The sequence below is a fragment of the Entelurus aequoreus genome, linkage group LG05 (genome assembly GCF_033978785.1).
Source record: "Entelurus aequoreus isolate RoL-2023_Sb linkage group LG05, RoL_Eaeq_v1.1, whole genome shotgun sequence".
NCBI lineage: Eukaryota > Metazoa > Chordata > Actinopteri > Syngnathiformes > Syngnathidae > Entelurus > Entelurus aequoreus.
The window spans coordinates 14,069,587-14,089,937 of NC_084735.1; the positions used below are offsets into that span (position 1 = coordinate 14,069,587).

The following is a 20,351-nucleotide window of genomic DNA, read 5'->3' on the forward strand; positions in this document are numbered from 1 at the left end:
TCATTTTGATAGATGTCACCAGCAGGGGTGCAAATGAGACATTGTCTATTAGATGCAATGTTATTGGGGCCATGATTTATGTCACACCTCCTCATATGGAAGGTACTTTTCCTTCTTTATGTCCCAAGAAGGGTAGAAATACAAGCACACACACACACACACACACACACACACACACACACACACACACACACACACACACACACACACACACACACACACATTCTTGTATTTGTTACCTTCTTGAGCCCTCAGAAAAAGGCCTCTTTATGACCAGCCTTTCTAGATAAATAAGGATTTGTATTTACAACATTAATAATATATACAAACTATGCAAATATGAAAAAGGTAAGTTTTTAATAAATTTTCTTTATTTTTTGGAATTTTTTGTTTGTAATTGGTTGTTAATCTTCGTTATTTACTTCAAGTTATTACAGTATGTCTCTATACACATTTTTATTTGTTTATTTTTCATTAATTTTGACCGAAGGGGGCGCATTTCAATTTCTTACACACACACTTGTTATTTCGTATGTTGCCCAGAGGGGGAGCACTTTTAAAAGTGACACACTGTCAATTTGGGAGCACCCTCATTTTGGTAGGTTTCCCCACCAGAGATGCAAATGAGACATTGTCTATTAGATGCAATGTTATTGGGACCATGATTTATATCACACCTCCTCATATGGAAGATACTTTTCCTTCTTTATGTCCCAAGAAGGGTTGCAATACAAGAACACACACACACTCACACACATTCTTGTATTTGTTACCTTCTTGAGACCCCTGAAAAATGCCTCTTTATGACCAGCCTTTCTAGATAAATAAATATTTGTATTTACATCATTAATAATATATACAAACTATGCAAATATAAAAAAGGTAAGCTTTTAGTTATTTTTATTTTTTTGGAATTTTTTGTTTGTAATTGGTTGTTAATCTTCGTTATTTACTTCAAGTTATTACAGTATGTCTCTATGCACATTTTTATTTGTTTATTTTTCATTAATTTTGACCGAAGGGGGCGCATTCCAATTTCTTACACACACACTTGTTATTTCATATGTTGCCCAGAGGGGGAGCACTTTTAAAAGTGACACACAATCAATTTGGGAGCACCCTCATTTTGGTAGGTTTCCCCACCAGAGATGCAAATGAGACATTGTCTATTAGATGCAATGTTATTGGGACCATGATTTATGTCACACCTCCTCATATGGAAGATACCTTTCCTTCCTAATGTCCCAAGAAGGGTAGCAATACAAGAACACACACACACACACACATTCTTGTATTTCTTACCTTCTTGAGACCTCCGAAAAACGCATCTTTAGGACCACCCTTTCTAGATATATAAGGATTTGTATTTACAACATTAATAATATATACATACTATGCAAATATAAAAAAGGTAAGCTTTTAGTGAATTTTATTTTTTTTAAATTTTTTTTTGTAATTGGTTTTTAATCTTCATTATTTACTTCAAGTTATTACAGTATGTCTCTATGCACATTTTTATTTGTTTATTTTTCATTAATTTTGACCGAAGGGGGCGCATTCCAATTTCTTACACACACACTTGTTATTTCATATGTTGCCCAGAGGGGGAGCACTTTTAAAAGTGACACACAATCAATTTGGGAGCACCCTCATTTTGGTAGGTTTCCCCACCAGAGATGCAAATGAGACATTGTCTATTAGATGCAATGTTATTGGGACCATGATTTATGTCACACCTCCTCATATGGAAGATACTTTTCCTTCCTGATGTCTCAAGAATGGTAGGAATACAAGAACACACACACACACACACACACACACACACACACACATTCTTGTATTTCTTACCTTCCTCAGACCTCCGAAAAACGCATCTTTAGGACCACCCTTTCTAGATATATAAGGATTTGTATTTACAACATTAATAATATATACATACTATGCAAATGTAAAAAAGGTAAGCTTTTAGTTATTTTTATTTTTTTGGAATTTTTTGTTTGTAATTGGTTGTTAATCTTCGTTATTTACTTCAAGTTATTACAGTATGTCTCTATGCACATTTTTATTTGTTTATTTTTCATTAATTTTGACCGAAGGGGGCGCATTCCAATTTCTTACACACACACTTGTTATTTCATATGTTGCCCAGAGGGGGAGCACTTTTAAAAGTGACACACAGTCAATTTGGGAGCACCCTCATTTTGGTAGGTTTCCCCAGCAGGGGTGCAAATGAGACATTGTCTATTGGATGCAATGTTATTGGGACCATGATTTATGTCACACCTCCTCATATGGAAGATACTTTTCCTTCCTGATGTCTCAAGAAGGGTAGGAATACAAGAACACACACACTCACACACATTCTTGTATTTGTGACCTTCTTGAGACCTCCGAAAAACGCATCTTTATGACCACCCTTTCTAGATATATAAAGATTTGTATTCACAACATTAATAATATATACAAACTATGTAAATATAAAAAAAAGTAAGTTTTTAGTACATTTTCTTTATTTTTTGGAATTTTTTTGTTTGCAATTAGTTTTTTTAATCTTCGTTATTTACTTCAAGTTATTACAGCATGTCTCTACGTACATATCTATTTTATTAATTTTGGCCAAAGTGGGGCGAATTTCAATTCCTTACACACGCACTGGTTATTTCATATGTTGACCAGAGGGGTGGGGGAGCACTTTTAAAAGCGACACACTGTCGATTTGAAATAATCCGTCCTTTTTTTGGGACCACCCTCATTTTGATAGAGTTCCGTATTGGGACCATTATTTGGGTACCCCCTAACTTGTTCGCCGGTCCTCATATGGAAGATACTTTTCCTTGTTGATGTCCCAAGAAGAGTAGAAAAACAAGAAAACACACACACACACACACACACACACACACACACACACACACACACACACACACACACACACACACACACACACACACACACACACACAGCTGAAAGAGGCAATGGAAAATTGTGCAGATGTTGGGTTAAAAATACAACACATTAATGTGCACCACATGTGGCACTCTGGCAGGACGGAGGATATTTTGGCGGCGGGGGGAGGGAAGAGTCCTGGGCTTTCTCCGACACGGCGGCGAGGAAGACACACACACACACGCACACACGCACACACGCACGCTCACCTTGAGCCTTCTCCACAAACACCACCTTGGAGTCGGCCTGGAAGTTGTGTCCGTCCAGCAGCAGGCGCTCCCCCCCTAGGGCTGGGCCCGCGTCCAAACTCTGCTTGTCCACCAGCGGCAGCTCCTGCGCCGACCTCTGGGCTGCAGGCGGGAAGGAGGCAAGGAGTTAGGAGTTAGGAGTTAGGACCCACTCCCCATGCAGACCTGAGCATCCAGACGCCGCCATCTTCCCTGCAGACGATGGACGCTTCTTCCCTAAATATTTACTTGAGGAATGTTTGCCCTCCCCGTGACTTCACTTTTACCTGCTGAAGCGTTTATTTTCCTCCAGTGATGGACGACGCCCGCCTGATAGCGCACACCCTCCCGCTCTTAACACTTCTTGGCTCTTTTTTTCTCTCAAAAATACGTTTCCGAACGAGTCGCGATTCTTTTTATTTTAGATTATAGATTATATTTAATGTTATTATTTTTATATTTTATATTATTTATTAATCACAGTTTATTACGCGCTTGCATCATATAAATGTACTTACAAAATTACCAACATTTTTAGACAAAAATGCTATTTTATTGTCAGAATGTCATCCAGGAACATTATTATTATTATTAATTTATTTATTATTATACATACTTTATAACTGATGACTTAAAATGTATTTAAAACATGTTTTCCACTGAAACAAAGTCAACAAAATAACACATTTAAGACCATTAAAACTAGTCCCGTCAAATAATATTTGTTTTTAATCAGATTAATCACTTTAAAAACAATTTTTATTAATCGTGATTAATCGCAGGTTATTACGCACTTGCATTATTATTATTATTCGCTTATTCGCCAAAGATTGTCAATATATGACAAAGATCGTCTATATGTGACATAGATCCTCTATATGTGACAAAGATTGTCAATATATGACAAAGATCGTCTATATGTGACATAAATCCTCCATATGTGACAAAGATTGTCAATATATGACAAAGATAGTCAATATATGACATAGATCCTCTATATGTGACATAGATCCTCTATGTGTGACAAAGATTGTCAATATATGACAAAGATCGTCTATTTGTGACATAGATCCTCCATATGTGACAAAGATTGTCGATATATGCAAAAGATCGTCTATATGTGACATAGATCCTCTATGTGTGACAAAGATTGTCAATATATGACAAAGATCGTCTATTTGTGACATAGATCCTCCATATGTGACAAAGATTGTCAATATATGACAAAGATCGTCTATATGTGACATAGATCCTCTATATGTGACATAAATCCTCCATATGTGACAAAGATTGTCAATATATGACAAAGATAGTCAATATATGACATAGATCCTCTATATGTGACATAGATCCTCTATGTGTGACAAAGATTGTCAATATATGACAAAGATCGTCTATTTGTGACATAGATCCTCCATATGTGACAAAGATTGTCGATATATGCAAAAGATCGTCTATATGTGACATAAATCCTCTATGTGTGACAAAGATTGTCAATATAGGACAAAGATCGTCTATATGTGACATAGATCCTCTATGTGTGACGAAGATTGTCAATATATGACAAAGATCGTCTATTTGTGACATAAATCCTCCATATGTGACAAAGATTGTCAATATATGACAAAGATAGTCAATATATGACATAGATCCTCTATATGTGACATAGATCCTCTATGTGTGACAAAGATTGTCGATATATGACAAAGATCGTCTATATGTGACATAGATCCTCTATATGTGACATAGATCCTCTATGTGTGACAAAGATTGTCAATATATGACAAAGATCGTCTATTTGTGACATAGATCCTCCATATGTGACAAAGATTGTCGATATATGCAAAAGATCGTCTATATGTGACATAGATCCTCTATGTGTGACAAAGATTGTCAATATATGACAAAGATCGTCTATATGTGACATAGATCCTCTATGTGTGACGAAGATTGTCAATATATGACAAAGATCGTCTATTTGTGACATAGATCCTCCATATGTGACAAAGATTGTCGATATATGCAAAAGATCGTCTATATGTGACATAAATCCTCTATGTGTGACAAAGATTGTCAATATATGACAAAAATCGTCTATATGTGACATAGATTCTCTATGTGTGACAAAGATTGTCAATATATGACAAAGATCGTCTATATGTGACATAAATCCTCTATATGTGACATAGATCCTCTATATGTGACAAAGATTGTCAATATATGACATAGATCCTCTATATGTGACATAGATCCTCTATGTGTGACAAACATTGTCAATATATGACAAAGATCGTCTATTTGTGACATAGATCCTCCATGTGACAAAGATTGTCGATATATGAAAAAGATCGTCTATATGTGACATAAATCCTCTATGTGTGACGAAGATTGTCAATATATGACAAAGATCGTCTATATGTGACATAAATCCTCTATATGTGACAAAGATTGTCAATATATGACAAAGATCGTCTATATGTGACATAGATTCTCTATGTGTGACAAAGATTGTCAATATATGACAAAGATCATCTATATGTGACATAAATCCTCTATATGTGACAAAGATTGTCAATATATGACAACGATCGTCTATATGTGACATAGATCCTCTATGTGTGAAAAAGATTGTCAATATATGACAAAGATCGTCTATATGTGACATAAATCCTCTATATGTGACACAGATCCTCTATATGTGACAAAGATTGTCAATATATGACAAAGATCGTCTATATGTGACATAGATCCTCTATGTTTGACAAAGATTGTCAATATATGACAAAGATCGTCTATTTGTGACATAGATCCTCCATATGTGACAAAGATTGTCAATATATGAAAAAGATTGTCTATATGGGACATAGATCCTCTATGTGTGACAAAGATTGTCAATATATGACAAAAGATCGTCTATATGTGACATAAATCCTCTATATGTGACAAAGATTGTCAATATATGACAAAGATCCTCTATATGTGACATAGATCCTCTATATGTGACAAAGATTGTCAATATATGACAAAGATCGTCTATATGTGACATAGATCCTCCATATGTGACAAAGATTGTCGATATATGACAAAGATCGTCTATATGTGACATAGATCCTCCATATGTGACAAAGATTGTCGATATATGAAAAAGATCGTCTATATGTGACATAAATCCTCTATATGTGACAAAGATTGTCGATATATGACAAAGATCGTCTATATGTGACATAGATCCTCCATATGTGACAAAGATTGTCGATATATGAAAAAGATCGTCTATATGTGACATAAATCCTCTATATGTGACAAAGATTGTCAATATATGACAAAGATCGTCTATTTGTGACATAGATCCTCCATGTGACAAAGATTGTCGATATATGAAAAAGATCGTCTATATGTGACATAAATCCTCTATGTGTGACGAAGATTGTCAATATATGACAAAGATCGTCTATATGTGACATAAATCCTCTATATGTGACAAAGATTGTCAATATATGACAAAGATCGTCTATATGTGACATAGATTCTCTATGTGTGACAAAGATTGTCAATATATGACAAAGAGCATCTATATGTGACATAAATCCTCTATATGTGACAAAGATTGTCAATATATGACAACGATCGTCTATATGTGACATAGATCCTCTATGTGTGACAAAGATTGTCAATATATGACAAAGATCGTCTATATGTGACATAAATCCTCTATATGTGACATAGATCCTCTATGTGTGACAAAGATTGTCAATATATGACAAAGATCGTCTATTTGTGACATAGATCCTCCATATGTGACAAAGATTGTCAATATATGAAAAAGATCGTCTATATGTGACATAGATCCTCTATGTGTGACAAAGATTGTCAATATATGACAAAAGATCGTCTATATGTGACATAAATCCTCTATATGTGACAAAGATTGTCAATATATGACAAAGATCCTCTATATGTGACATAGATCCTCTATATGTGACAAAGATTGTCAATATATGACAAAGATCGTCTATATGTGACATAGATCCTCCATATGTGACAAAGATTGTCGATATATGACAAAGATCGTCTATATGTGACATAGATCCTCCATATGTGACAAAGATTGTCGATATATGAAAAAGATCGTCTATATGTGACATAAATCCTCTATATGTGACAAAGATTGTCGATATATGACAAAGATCGTCTATATGTGACATAGATCCTCCATATGTGACAAAGATTGTCGATATATGAAAAAGATCGTCTATATGTGACATAAATCCTCTATATGTGACAAAGATTGTCGATATATGACAAAGATCGTCTATATGTGACATAGATCCTCCATATGTGACAAAGATTGTCGATATATGACAAAGATCGTCTATATGTGACATAGATCCTCTATATGTGACAAAAATTGTCAATATATGACAAAGATCGTCTATATATGACATAGATCCTCTATATGTGACAAAGATTGTCAATATATGACATAGATCGTCTATATGTGACATAGATCCTCTATGTGTGACAAAATACATTTCCGAATGAGTCGCGGTTCTTTTTAGTAACGATTCTTGATCTTTATTTTTTTAAATTAAAAATATATTATATTTAATGTTATTATTTTCATATTTTATATTATTTATTCATCACAGTTTATTACGCGCTTGCATCATATAAATGTACTTACAAAATTACCAACATTTTTAGACAAAAATGCTATTTTATTGTCAGAATGTCATCCAGGAACATTTTTATTATTACTCATTAATTTATTATTATACATACTTTATAACTGATGACTTAAAATGTATTTAAAACATGTTTTACACTGAAACAAAGTCAGCAAAATAACACATTTAAGACCATTAAAACTAGTCCTGTCGAATAATATTTGTTTTTAATCAGATTAATCACTTTAAAAACAATTTTTATTAATCGTGATTAATCGCAGGTTATTACGCACTTGCATTATTATTATTCGCTTTGTACAAAAATGCAATGTTATTGTCAAAATGTCATTCAGAAACACGTTTGTCATTATTATTATTATTTTATTTATTATGATATTTATTATTTATTATGATACATACATTAATATTCTATTACTAATCACTTGAAATCAATTTGATGCATGTTTTTTTACAAAATAATATCCACCAAAAAACAATTTTTTTCTTAAATAATCAAAACTAGTCCTTTCAAATGATATTTTTTTTAAAAACAGATTAATCACACATTTGAATTATAATTAATCATGATTAATCGCAGGTTATTACAAACTTCCATAATTTAAATGTACTTAAAAAATACCCAAATATTTGGACAAAATGCAATTTTATTGTCAGAATGTCACCCAGGAACATTATTATTATTGTTATTATTTTATTTATTATTATGCATATTTTATTATTTTTTTATTGACAACTTAAAATCAATTTGTGCATGTTTTGCTCTGAAACAAATTCAGCAAAAGAACACATTTAAGATCATTAAAACTAGTCCTGTCAAATAATATTTGTTTTTAATCAGATTAATCACTTTAAAAAAAAAAAGGATTAATTATGATTAATCACAGGTTATTATGCACTTGCATAATTTAAATGTACTTTAAAAATTACCAAAATATCTGGACAAAAATGCTATTTTATTGTAAGAATGTCATCCAGGAACATTATTATTATTTTTGTTATTTTATTTATTGTTATACATATTTTATTATTGTATTACTGATGACTTAAAATCTATTTGATGCATGTTTTTTAACATAACATTTTTAAACATTTTTAAATAATCAAAACTAGTCCGGTCAAATGATATTTTTTTAAATCAGATTAATCACACATTTGAATTTGTATTAATCATGATTAATCACAGGTTATAACGCACTTGCATAATTTAAATGTACTTGAAAAATACCCAAATATTTGGACAAAAATGCAATTTTATTGTCAGAATGTTATCCAGGAAAATTATTATTACTATTATTATTGTATTTATTATTATACATATTTTATTTTATTATTGACGACTTAAAATTAGAGATGTCCGATAATATCGGCCTGCCGATATTATCGGCCGATATATGCGTTAAAATGTAATATCGTAAATTATCGGTATCGTTTTTTTTATTATCGGTATCGTTTTTTTTTTATTTTTTAAAATTAAATCAACATAAAAAACACAAGATACACTTACAATTAGTGCACCAACCCAAAAAACCTCCCTCCGCCATTCACACTCATTCACACAAAAGGGTTGTTTCCTTCTGTTATTAATATTCTGGTTCCTACATTATATATCAATATATATCAATACAGTCTGCAAGGGATACAGTCCGTAAGCACACATGATTGTGCGTGCTGCTGCTCCACTAATAGTACTAACCTTTAACAGTTAATTTTACTAATTTTCATTCATTACTAGTTTCTATGTAACTGTTTTTATATTGTTGTACTTTCTTTTTTATTCAAGAAAATGTTTTTAATTTATTTATCTTATTTTACTAATTTTTTAAAAAAGTACCTTATCTTCACCATACCTGGTTGTCCAAATTAGGCATAATAATGTGTTAATTCCACGACTGCATATATCGGTTGATATCGGTATCGGTTGATATCGGTATCGGTAATTAAAGAGTTGGACAATATCGGAATATCGGATATCGGCAAAAAGCCATTATCGGACATCCCTACTTAAAATCAATTGGATGCATGTTTTGTACTGAAAGAAATTCATCAAAATACCACATTTAAGATAATTAAAACTAGTTCTGTCAAATAATATGTTTTTAATTAGATTAATCACTTTAAAAAAAATGGATTGATCATGATTAATCACAGATTATTACACACTTGCACTATATTATTTGCTTTGTGTAAATATGCTATTTTATTGGCAAAATTTCATTCAGAAACATATTTATTATTATTATTATTTAACGTATTATTATTATTTAATTTAAAATAACACATTTAAGATCATTAAAACTAGTGCTGTCAAATAATATTTCTTTTTAATCAGATTAATCACTTTAAAAAAAAAATTGGATTAATCATGATTAATCACAGGTTATTACGCACTTGCATTATTATTATTTGCTTTGTATTAATCACAGATTATTACACACTTGCACTATATTATTTGCTTTGTGTAAAAATACTATTTTATTGGCAAAATTTCATTCAGAAACATATTTATTATTACTATTATTTAACGTATTATTATTATTTAATTTAAAATAACACATTTAAGATCATTAAAACTAGTGCTGTCAAATAATATTTCTTTTTAATCAGATTAATCACTTTAAAAAAAAAATTGGATTAATCATGATTGATCACAGGTTATTACGCACTTGCATTATTATTATTTGCTTTGTATAAAAATGCAATTTTATTGTCAAAATGTCATTCAGAAACACGTTTATCATTATTATTATTGTTTTATTTATTATGATACATACATTAATATTCTATTTCTGATCACTTATAATCAATTTGATGCATGTTTTTTTTTTACAACAACAAAAAAAATCCACCAAAAAAACGATTTGTACTGAAACAAATTCAGCAAAATAACACATTTAAGATCATTAAAACTAGTGCTGTCAAATAATATTTCTTTTTAATCAGATTAATCACTTAAAAAAAAAAATTGGATTAATCATGATTGATCACAGGTTATTACGCACTTGCATTATTATTATTTGCTTTGTATAAAAATGAAATTTTATTGTCAAAATGTCATTCAGAAACACGTTTATCATTATTATTATTGTTTTATTTATTATGATACATACATTAATATTCTATTACTGATCACTTATAATCAATTTGATGCATGTTTTTTTTTTACAACAACAAAAAAAATCCACCAAAAAAACGATTTGTACTGAAACAAATTCAGCAAAATAACACATTTAAGATCATTAAAACTAGTGCTGTCAAATAATATTTCTTTTTAATCAGATTAATCACTTTAAAAAAAAAATTGGATTAATCATGATTGATCACAGGTTATTACGCACTTTCATTATTATTATTTGCTTTGTATAAAAATGCAATTTTATTGTCAAAATGTCATTCAGAAACACGTTTATCATTATTATTATTGTTTTATTTATTATGATACATACATTAATATTCTATTACTGATCACTTATAATCAATTTGATGCATGTTTTTTTTTTACAACAACAACAAAAAAAATCCTGAAAAAAAACGATTTGTACTGAAACAAATTCAGCAAAATAACACATTTAAGATCATTAAAACTAGTGCTGTCAAATAATATTTCTTTTTAATCAGATTAATCACTTAAAAAAAAAATTGGATTAATCATGATTAATCACAGGTTATGACGCACTTGCATTATTATTATTTGCTTTGTATAAAAATGCAATTTTATTGTCAAAATGTCATTCAGAAACACGTTTATCATTATTATTATTGTTTTATTTATTATGATACATACATTAATATTCTATTACTGATCACTTATAATCAATTTGATGCATGTTTTTTTTTTTACAACAACAACAACAAAAAATCCACCAAAAAAACGATTTAAAATAATCAAAACTAGTCCTGTCAGATTATATTTTAAAAAATCAGATTAATCACACATTTGAATTTGGATTAATCATGATTAATCGCAGGTTATTATGCACTGGCATAATATAAATGTACTTAAAAAATACCCAAATATTTGGACAAAAAGGCCATTTTATTGTCAGAATGTAACTCAGGAACATTTCAATACATTTCTATTTGATGTATTTATTATTATATAAACTTTACTGCATACGGTAAGATTGGAACCTCACTATACCAGTTTTCTCCAATGATGCGTTCAAGGGCCTGGAATGCGACGGGTACTCACAGCACTCGATGGGGTTGGACGCGGCCTGCAGCGACACGCTTCTCCCGCCCGCCTGGTTGACGTGCACCCGGAACACCATCCTCACGCGCGTGTTCTTGCGCCCGATGTCCGTCTCGCCCTTCCGAAGCTCGATGTCGGAGTTGCGCAGCTTCAGGATGCCGGCGCAGTCGATTCTGAACGACGAGATGGCGTGGTATTACAATACTACGACATAACCGTACATCATACGGTACAGTACTGTGTAGCGTGGTATGTTACAGTGTAGTACTCAATACTGCAGTATAGTCTATGCCAGGGGTCACCAACCTTTTTGAAACCAAGAGCTACTTCTTGGGTACTGATTAATGCGAAGGGCTACCAGTTTGATACACACTTAAATAAATTGCCAGAAATAGCCAATTTGCTCAATTTACCTTTAACTCTATGTTATTATTAATAATTAATGATATTTACACTTAATTGAACGGTTTAAAAGAGGAGAAAACACGAAAAAAATGACAATTAAATTTTGAAACATAGTTTATCTTCAATTTCGACTCTTTAAAATTCAACATTCAACCAAAAAAAAGAAGAGAAAAATTTAAAAAAAGAATTTATGGAACACCATTAGTAATTTTTCCTGATTAAGTTTAATTTTAGAATTTTGATGACATGTTTTAAATAGGTTAAAATCCAATCTACACTTTGTTAGAATATATAACAAATTGGACCAAGCTATATTTCTAACAAAGACAAATCATTATTTCTTCTAGATTTTCCAGAACAAAAATTTTAAAATACATTCAAAAGACTTTGAAATAAGATTTAAATTTGATTCTACAGATTTTTTAGATTTGCCAGAATAATTTTTTTGAATTTTAATCATAATAAGTTTGAAGAAATATTTCACAAATATTCTTCGTCGAAAAAACAGAAGCTAAAATGAAGAATTAAATTAAAATGTATATATTATTCTTTACAATAAAAAATAAAACAATTTACTTGAACATTGATTTAAATTGTCAGGAAAGAAAAGGAAGGAATTCAAAAGGTAAAAAGGTATATGTGTTTAAAAATCCTAAAATCATTTTTAAGGTTGTATTTTTTCTCTAAAATTGTCTTTCTGAAAGTTATAAGAAGCAAAGTAAAAAAATTAATGAATTTATTTAAACAAGTGAAGACCAAGTCTTTAAAATATTTTCTTGGATTTTCAAATTCTATTTGAGTTTTGTCTCTCTTAGAATTAAAAATGTTGGGCAAAGCGAGACCAGCTTGCTAGTAAATAAATACAATTTAAAAAATAGATGCAGCTCACTATTAAGTGCTGCTATTTGAGCTATTTTTAGAACAGGCTGGCGGGCTACTCATCTGGTCCTTACGGGCTACCTGGTGCCCGCGGGCACCGCGTTGGTGACCCCTGGTCTATGCCAGGGGTCGCCAACCCAAAATGTTGAAAGAGCCATATTGGACCAAAAATACAAAAACAAATCTGTCTGGAGCCGCAAAAAATTAAAAGCCATATTACATACAGATAGTGTGTCAAGAGATATACATTTAAAGGACTTAAAGGAAACTAAATGACCTCAAATATACCTACAAATGAGGCATAATGATGCAATATGTACATATAGCTAGCCTAAATAGCATGTTAGCATCGATTAGCTAGCATTAATGCAGTAACCAAATATGTCTGATTAGCACTCCACACAAGTCAATAACTTCAACAAAACTCACCTTTGTGCCTTCACGCACCACGTTAACAGTTGGGTGGACAAAATGAGACAGAAAAAGAAGTGGCATAAAACACGTCCTAGAAAGTCGGAGAAAGTTATACATGGTAACAAACTAAGGTGAGTTCAAGGACCGCCAAAATTAGTAGGACAAAACGGCGCTCGCCAAATACTCGAATCAGTGAAGCATGTTTAATATAAACACTGTGTTATAACAATTAGTGTCATGTTTGTCCTCCTACAGAAACCATATTAAAACAAAAAATATATTTTTTCCCCTCATCTTTTTCCATTTTTCATACATTTTTGAAAAAGCTCCAGAGAGCCACTAGGGCGGCGCTAAAGAGCCGCATGCGGCTCTAGAGCCGCGGGTTGCCGACCCCTGGTCTATGCTGTGGTAAAACTTCAAAAATACCCCCTGGGGACGACTCACAGGGGAGCTGGGTAGGGAAGGTCTAAAACAGGTCAACATTCCCACTGCGTGATGAGCTCAACTTCATGAATTATTGTGTCGCCAAAAAACAATTACCACTCCACATCAACTTAAAGACAGTATAAGTCCATTCCAGACGGTCAATAATAAAAAAGGTTAGTGTTTTTCATCCCTGCCATTGTTCTCAGTTGGACTAACTTCACTTCATCTAACATTACACACCATTAAAAAAATTAAAGTATGTACTGTGATTTATGGTTTAAATCAGGGATGTCAAACGTACGGCCCGAGGGCCGGATCAGGCCCGCGAACAGGTTTTATCCGGCCCGCGGGATGAGTTTGCTAGGTATATAAAATTAACCTGAAATTTTGGAATGAAAGAAACAGCTGTTCTAAATGTCTCCACTGGATGTCGCAATAGCAATTATTTGTATCTTTGTAGATGTTACATATGTACAAAATAAACCACATGTTAGTACATCAGTCGAGGAAAATGATCAAACTACATAAATAACATCCTGTAATTTGAATTTGATATTTTTTTTTAATCTTGATAGATTGAAATTTAACACCAATGAGTTGATGAACATTGATGAACATTATGACATAATTTATTCAGAAATGTAAATAACGACAAATAAAGATAGAATGCCATTAGCCGCAACATGTAATTGTAAAAAAAACAACAACAAAAAACATTATGATTTGTACATTTTCAGAATGTGCTTGTTCTATTTTTAAACAAAGAAAACAATCTGAAGTTGTCTTTATTTTTAAGTTATTGTGCCGTGATTTTACCAGTCCGGCCCACTTGGGAGTAGATTTTTCTCCATGTGGCCCCCCATCTAAAATGAGTTTGACACCCCTGGTTTAAATAATTAACATCAATAACCAAGACACCAATATGAGTATCTAAAACGTTGTATGGCGACACCCCTAACAGTACAGTATGTTTGTACTCCAGTACAGTAGAAAACAATGTGATATAGTTTGGAATAGCACTGTGTGGTACGGCACAGTACTATAGTACAGTAACAATAGGAAGGTGAGTAACAACACAGTTGTAGTATGATGCTATGTTCTATAACACAGTAGTATATATTAGTGTAGGTGTGGTATGCTGTAGTAATAAGACTAATGTGATAGTACATGATAGGACAGTATTTTATGATATGGTATATATACATATGTAGAAATATACATATATACATACACACACACACATACTGTACATATACATACATACACACATACATATATACACGCATACATATATATACACACACGCATACATATATATATATATACAGACACACATACATATATACATGCAGTATACATGAATAAGTGTATATGTAGTAGAGTAGTTACTGATGTGTGTATATACATACATACTGTATACATGTATATGTAGTAGTGTGTTTACTGACGTGTGTATATACATACATATATACATACATGTATAAGTATATATGTAGTAGAGTAGTTACTGACATGTGTATATACATACACACATATATATATATATATATATATATATATATATATATATATATATATATATATAGTATATATATATGTATAGTAGTTACTGACGTGTGTGTACATACATATATATACAGATACAGTATACATGTATATGTAGTAGAGTCTTTACTGAGGTGTGTATATAAATATATACATGTACATACATACATACATACAGTATACATGTATAAGTGTATATGTAGTAGAGTAGTTACTGACATGTGTATATACACACATATATACATACATACGTATAGTATAAGTGTATACGTAAGAGATACTGACATATGTATATACATATATACATACATACATACATGTATATGTAGTAGAGTAGTTATGACGTGGGTATATACATACATATATACTGTACATACAGAATACATATATAAGTGTATATGTAGTAGAGTGTCAATAAACCCTCTACATATAGACTCATATGTATATATATATATATATATATATATATATATATATATATATATATATATATATATATATATATATATATATATATATATATATATATATATATATATATATATATATATATGTATGTATGTGTGGGGAAAAAATCACAAGACTATTTCATCTCTACAGGCCTGTTTCATGAGGGTTTCCTCAATCATCAGGAGAGAAATCTCCTGATGATTGAGGAAAACCTCATGAAACAGGCCTGTAGAGATGAAATAGTCTTGTGATTTTTTCCCACACATACATATTACGCTCCACCACGGTATCGAGCACTATTTTTTTTTTTGGATAATCTAATTAAGACATATATATATATATATATATATATATATATATATATATATATATATATATATATATATATATATATATATATATATATATATATATATATATATATATAGTAGAGTAGTTACTGACGTGTATATACACACATATACATACATACATATAGTATAAGTGTATACGTAGGAGATACTGACATATGTATATACATATATACATACATACATACATGTATATGTAGTAGAGTAGTTATGACGTGGGTATATACATACATATATACTGTACATACAGAATACATATATAAGTGTATATGTAGTAGAGTGTCAGTAAACCCTCTACATATAGACTCATATGTATATATATATATATATATATATATATATATATATATATATATATATATATATATATATATATATATATATATATATATATATATATATATATATATATATATATATATATATATATATATATATATATATATATATATATATATGTATGTGTGGGAAAAAAATCACAAGACTATTTCATCTCTACAGGCCTGTTTCATGAGGGCTTCCTCAATCATCAGGACAGAAATCTCCTGATGATTGAGGAAAACCTTATGAAACAGACCTGTAGAGATGAAATAGTCTTGTGATTTTTTCCCACACATACATATTACGCTCTACCACGGTATCGAGCACTATTTTTTTTTTTGGATAATCTAATTAAGACATATATATATATATATATATATATATATATATATATATATATATATATATATATATATATATATATATATATATATATATATATATATATATATATATATATGTATGTATATACACTTGTCAGTAAACACTCTACATATACATATACATGTAGACTATATCTATATGTATGTGTGTACAGTATGTATGTATATATATATGTATAGATAGTATAGTGTTTACTGACATGGCGCGCATGTTGTTCTCAGGCAGAAGTGGTATCTCCAGCACTTTGGTGTTGTTGTGCAGCGCCTCCATGCTGGGTGTGGACACGGTCTTGCCGGTGATGCGGTGCACCTGGTAGAAGGCGTGTGGTCTCAGCAGGCGGTCGTCCGCCGTGCCGATGAAGAGCTGCAGCGTCAGCGGCTCGTTGTCCATGTAGCCGTGCAGCTGCGGAGGGAGGAGGGGGGGGGGAGACACTTCCTGTTACAAATCTCCCAGGAAAGAAAACAAAAAAGACAAAGTTCTCATTTAGCGAGGATCCTTTCATCTCCTGTTAACCACCAACAGCGCTGAGCCTCCTCTGACAAGACGCATCGCCTCTGCGTCAAGTAGAGGTCAGTGACGGGGGTCGAGGGGAGGGGCGTTCGGGGTCAGAGGTCGACCATCTTTATGAAACATCCCCGGAGGGTGGGGAGACCAAACAGGATAGGTGACAAAGATTGTGTATACGTGTCATAGATCGTCTATATGTGACAAATATAGTCTATATGTGACATAGATCGTCTATATGTGACATAGATCCTCTATGTGTGACAAAGATTGTCAATATATGACAAAGATCATCTATATGTGACATAGATCCTCTATGTGTGACAAAGATTGTCAATATATGACAAAGATCATCTATATGTGACATAGATCCTCTATGTGTGACAAAGATTGTCAATATATGACAAAGATCATCTATATGTGACATAGATCCTCTATGTGTGACAAAGATTGTCAATATATGACAAAGATCATCTATATGTGACATAGATCCTCTATGTGTGACAAAGATTGTCGATATATGACAAAGATCGTCTATATGTGACATAAATCCTCTATGTGTGACATAGATCCTCTATATGTGACAAAGATTGTCAATATATGACATAGATCCTCTATATGTGACAAAGATTGTCAATATATGACAAAGATCGTCTATATGTGACATAGATCCTCTATGTGTGACAAAGATTGTCGATATATGACAAAGATCGTCTATATGTGACATAGATCCTCCATATGTGACAAAGATTGTCAATATATGACATAGATCGTCTATATGTGACATAGATCCTCTATGTGTGACAAAGATTGTCGATATATGACAAAGATCGTCTATATGTGACATAGATCCTCCATATGTGACAAAGATCGTCAATATATGACAAAGATCGTCTATATATGACATAGATCCTCCATATGTGACAAAGATTGTCAATATATGACAAAGATCGTCTATATGTGACATAGATCCTCCATATGTGACAAAGATTGTCAATATATAACATAGATCGTCTATATGTGACATAGATCCTCCATATGTGACAAAGATCGTCTATATGTGACAGATCCTCTATGTGTGACAAAGATTGTCGATATATGACAAAGATCGTCTATATGTGACATAGATCCTCCATATGTGACAAAGATTGTCGATATATGACAAAGATCGTCTATATGTGACATAGATCCTTCATATGTGACAAAGATTGTCAATATATGACATAGATCGTCTATATGTGACTTTGTCACACATAGAGGATCTATGTCACATATAGACGATCTTTGTCACATATGGAGGATCTATGTCACATATAGACGATCCTCTTTATGTGACAAAGATCGTCTATATGTGACATAAATCCTCTTAATGCGACAAAGATCGTCTATATGTGACATAAATCCTCTTTATGTGACAAAGATCGTCTATATGTGACATAAATCCTCTTTATGTGACAAAGATCGTCTATATGTGACATAAATCCTCTTTATGTGACAAAGATCGTCTATATGCGACAAGATCGTTTATCCTCTATTTGTGTCAAAGATCGTCTATTATCTGTATGTGACAAAGATTGTCTATATTTGACAAAGATTGCCTATATGTGACAAGATTGCCTATATGTGACAAAGATTGCCTATATGTGACAAAGATCGTCTATATGTGACAAAGATAGTCTATATATGACATAGATCCTCTATATGTGACAAAGATTGTCTATATGTGACAAAGATCATCTATGTGAAGAAGATTGTCTATTTGTGACAAAAGATTGTCTACATGTGACAAAGATCCTATGTGACAAAGATTGTCGATATGTGAAGAAGATCACCTATATGTGACAAAGATCGTCGATTTATGACAAAGATCATCTATATGTGCAAAGATTGTCTGTATAATCGCTGTGGAGTTAAAAATAAATGAAAACAATGGCGCTCACAAGTATGGAAGAATCAAAAAACACACCAAGTTTTAATTGTGATGAGACCGGACATTTCTGGGAAAAGATGCCAAAGCAGACTTATTTCACAGCGGAGCAAAAGACCGCAGCAACACATCCCTCCCTTCTATCCCTCGGTCTGCTCCTCCTCAAAGGTCAAGTCTACTTGTTGAAATCTTTATTATTCTAGCAATATGGTAGGAGGGAGATAAGGGTTTTTGTGATTTCTGACCATTTGTAAGGGCACCAAAGGGACTTCTGTGTGTGTGTTGGCAGAGAACGTTGATTGTTTAGCTTCACTAAAATATGGAACTAATTATTCATGTTTACGTTGTTTCTTACGGACAATTTTGCGTCACGACACCAACTTTTCGATTGACGTGACCATTTAGTTTCCGAGGACCGCTCTTTCAGCAGTTTTTTTTGGGGGGGCTTCTCCAGACGCTCACCGCAGCCGCCGTCAGCCATTAGCCTCGACATCCGTCACGTATGACGTCGCCATCCCAACGGAATCCAAAAGACCACTTCCTGTTCTTCCGGGGGCTATTAAACCAGCGCGGTGGAGCTTTGTGTTTGACGTCGGCTCGCATTATCACCCGCAAGAGGAATGCCCAGACGCCGAAAAGGGGGGCAGGGGGGAGGGGGGTTACACAAACACACACGCACACACACACACACACACACAC

General features: G+C 32.3%; 1 protein-coding gene across 4 annotated transcripts in view; it reads right to left on the reverse strand.

Moving 5' to 3' along the window:
* Positions 1 to 20,351, reverse strand: part of atp9b (ATPase phospholipid transporting 9B) — a 312,368-nt gene that overhangs the window by 115,411 nt on the left and 176,606 nt on the right. For all 4 annotated transcript variants that reach the window (XM_062047159.1, XM_062047158.1, XM_062047161.1 and 1 more), the window contains exons 33-35: positions 17,421 to 17,623; positions 12,048 to 12,220; positions 3,153 to 3,293 (exon numbers count right to left, since the gene is read on the reverse strand). In XM_062047159.1, the coding sequence (XP_061903143.1) occupies positions 3,153 to 3,293; positions 12,048 to 12,220; positions 17,421 to 17,623 (517 nt within the window). The remainder of the gene's footprint in view (positions 1 to 3,152; positions 3,294 to 12,047; positions 12,221 to 17,420; positions 17,624 to 20,351) is intronic.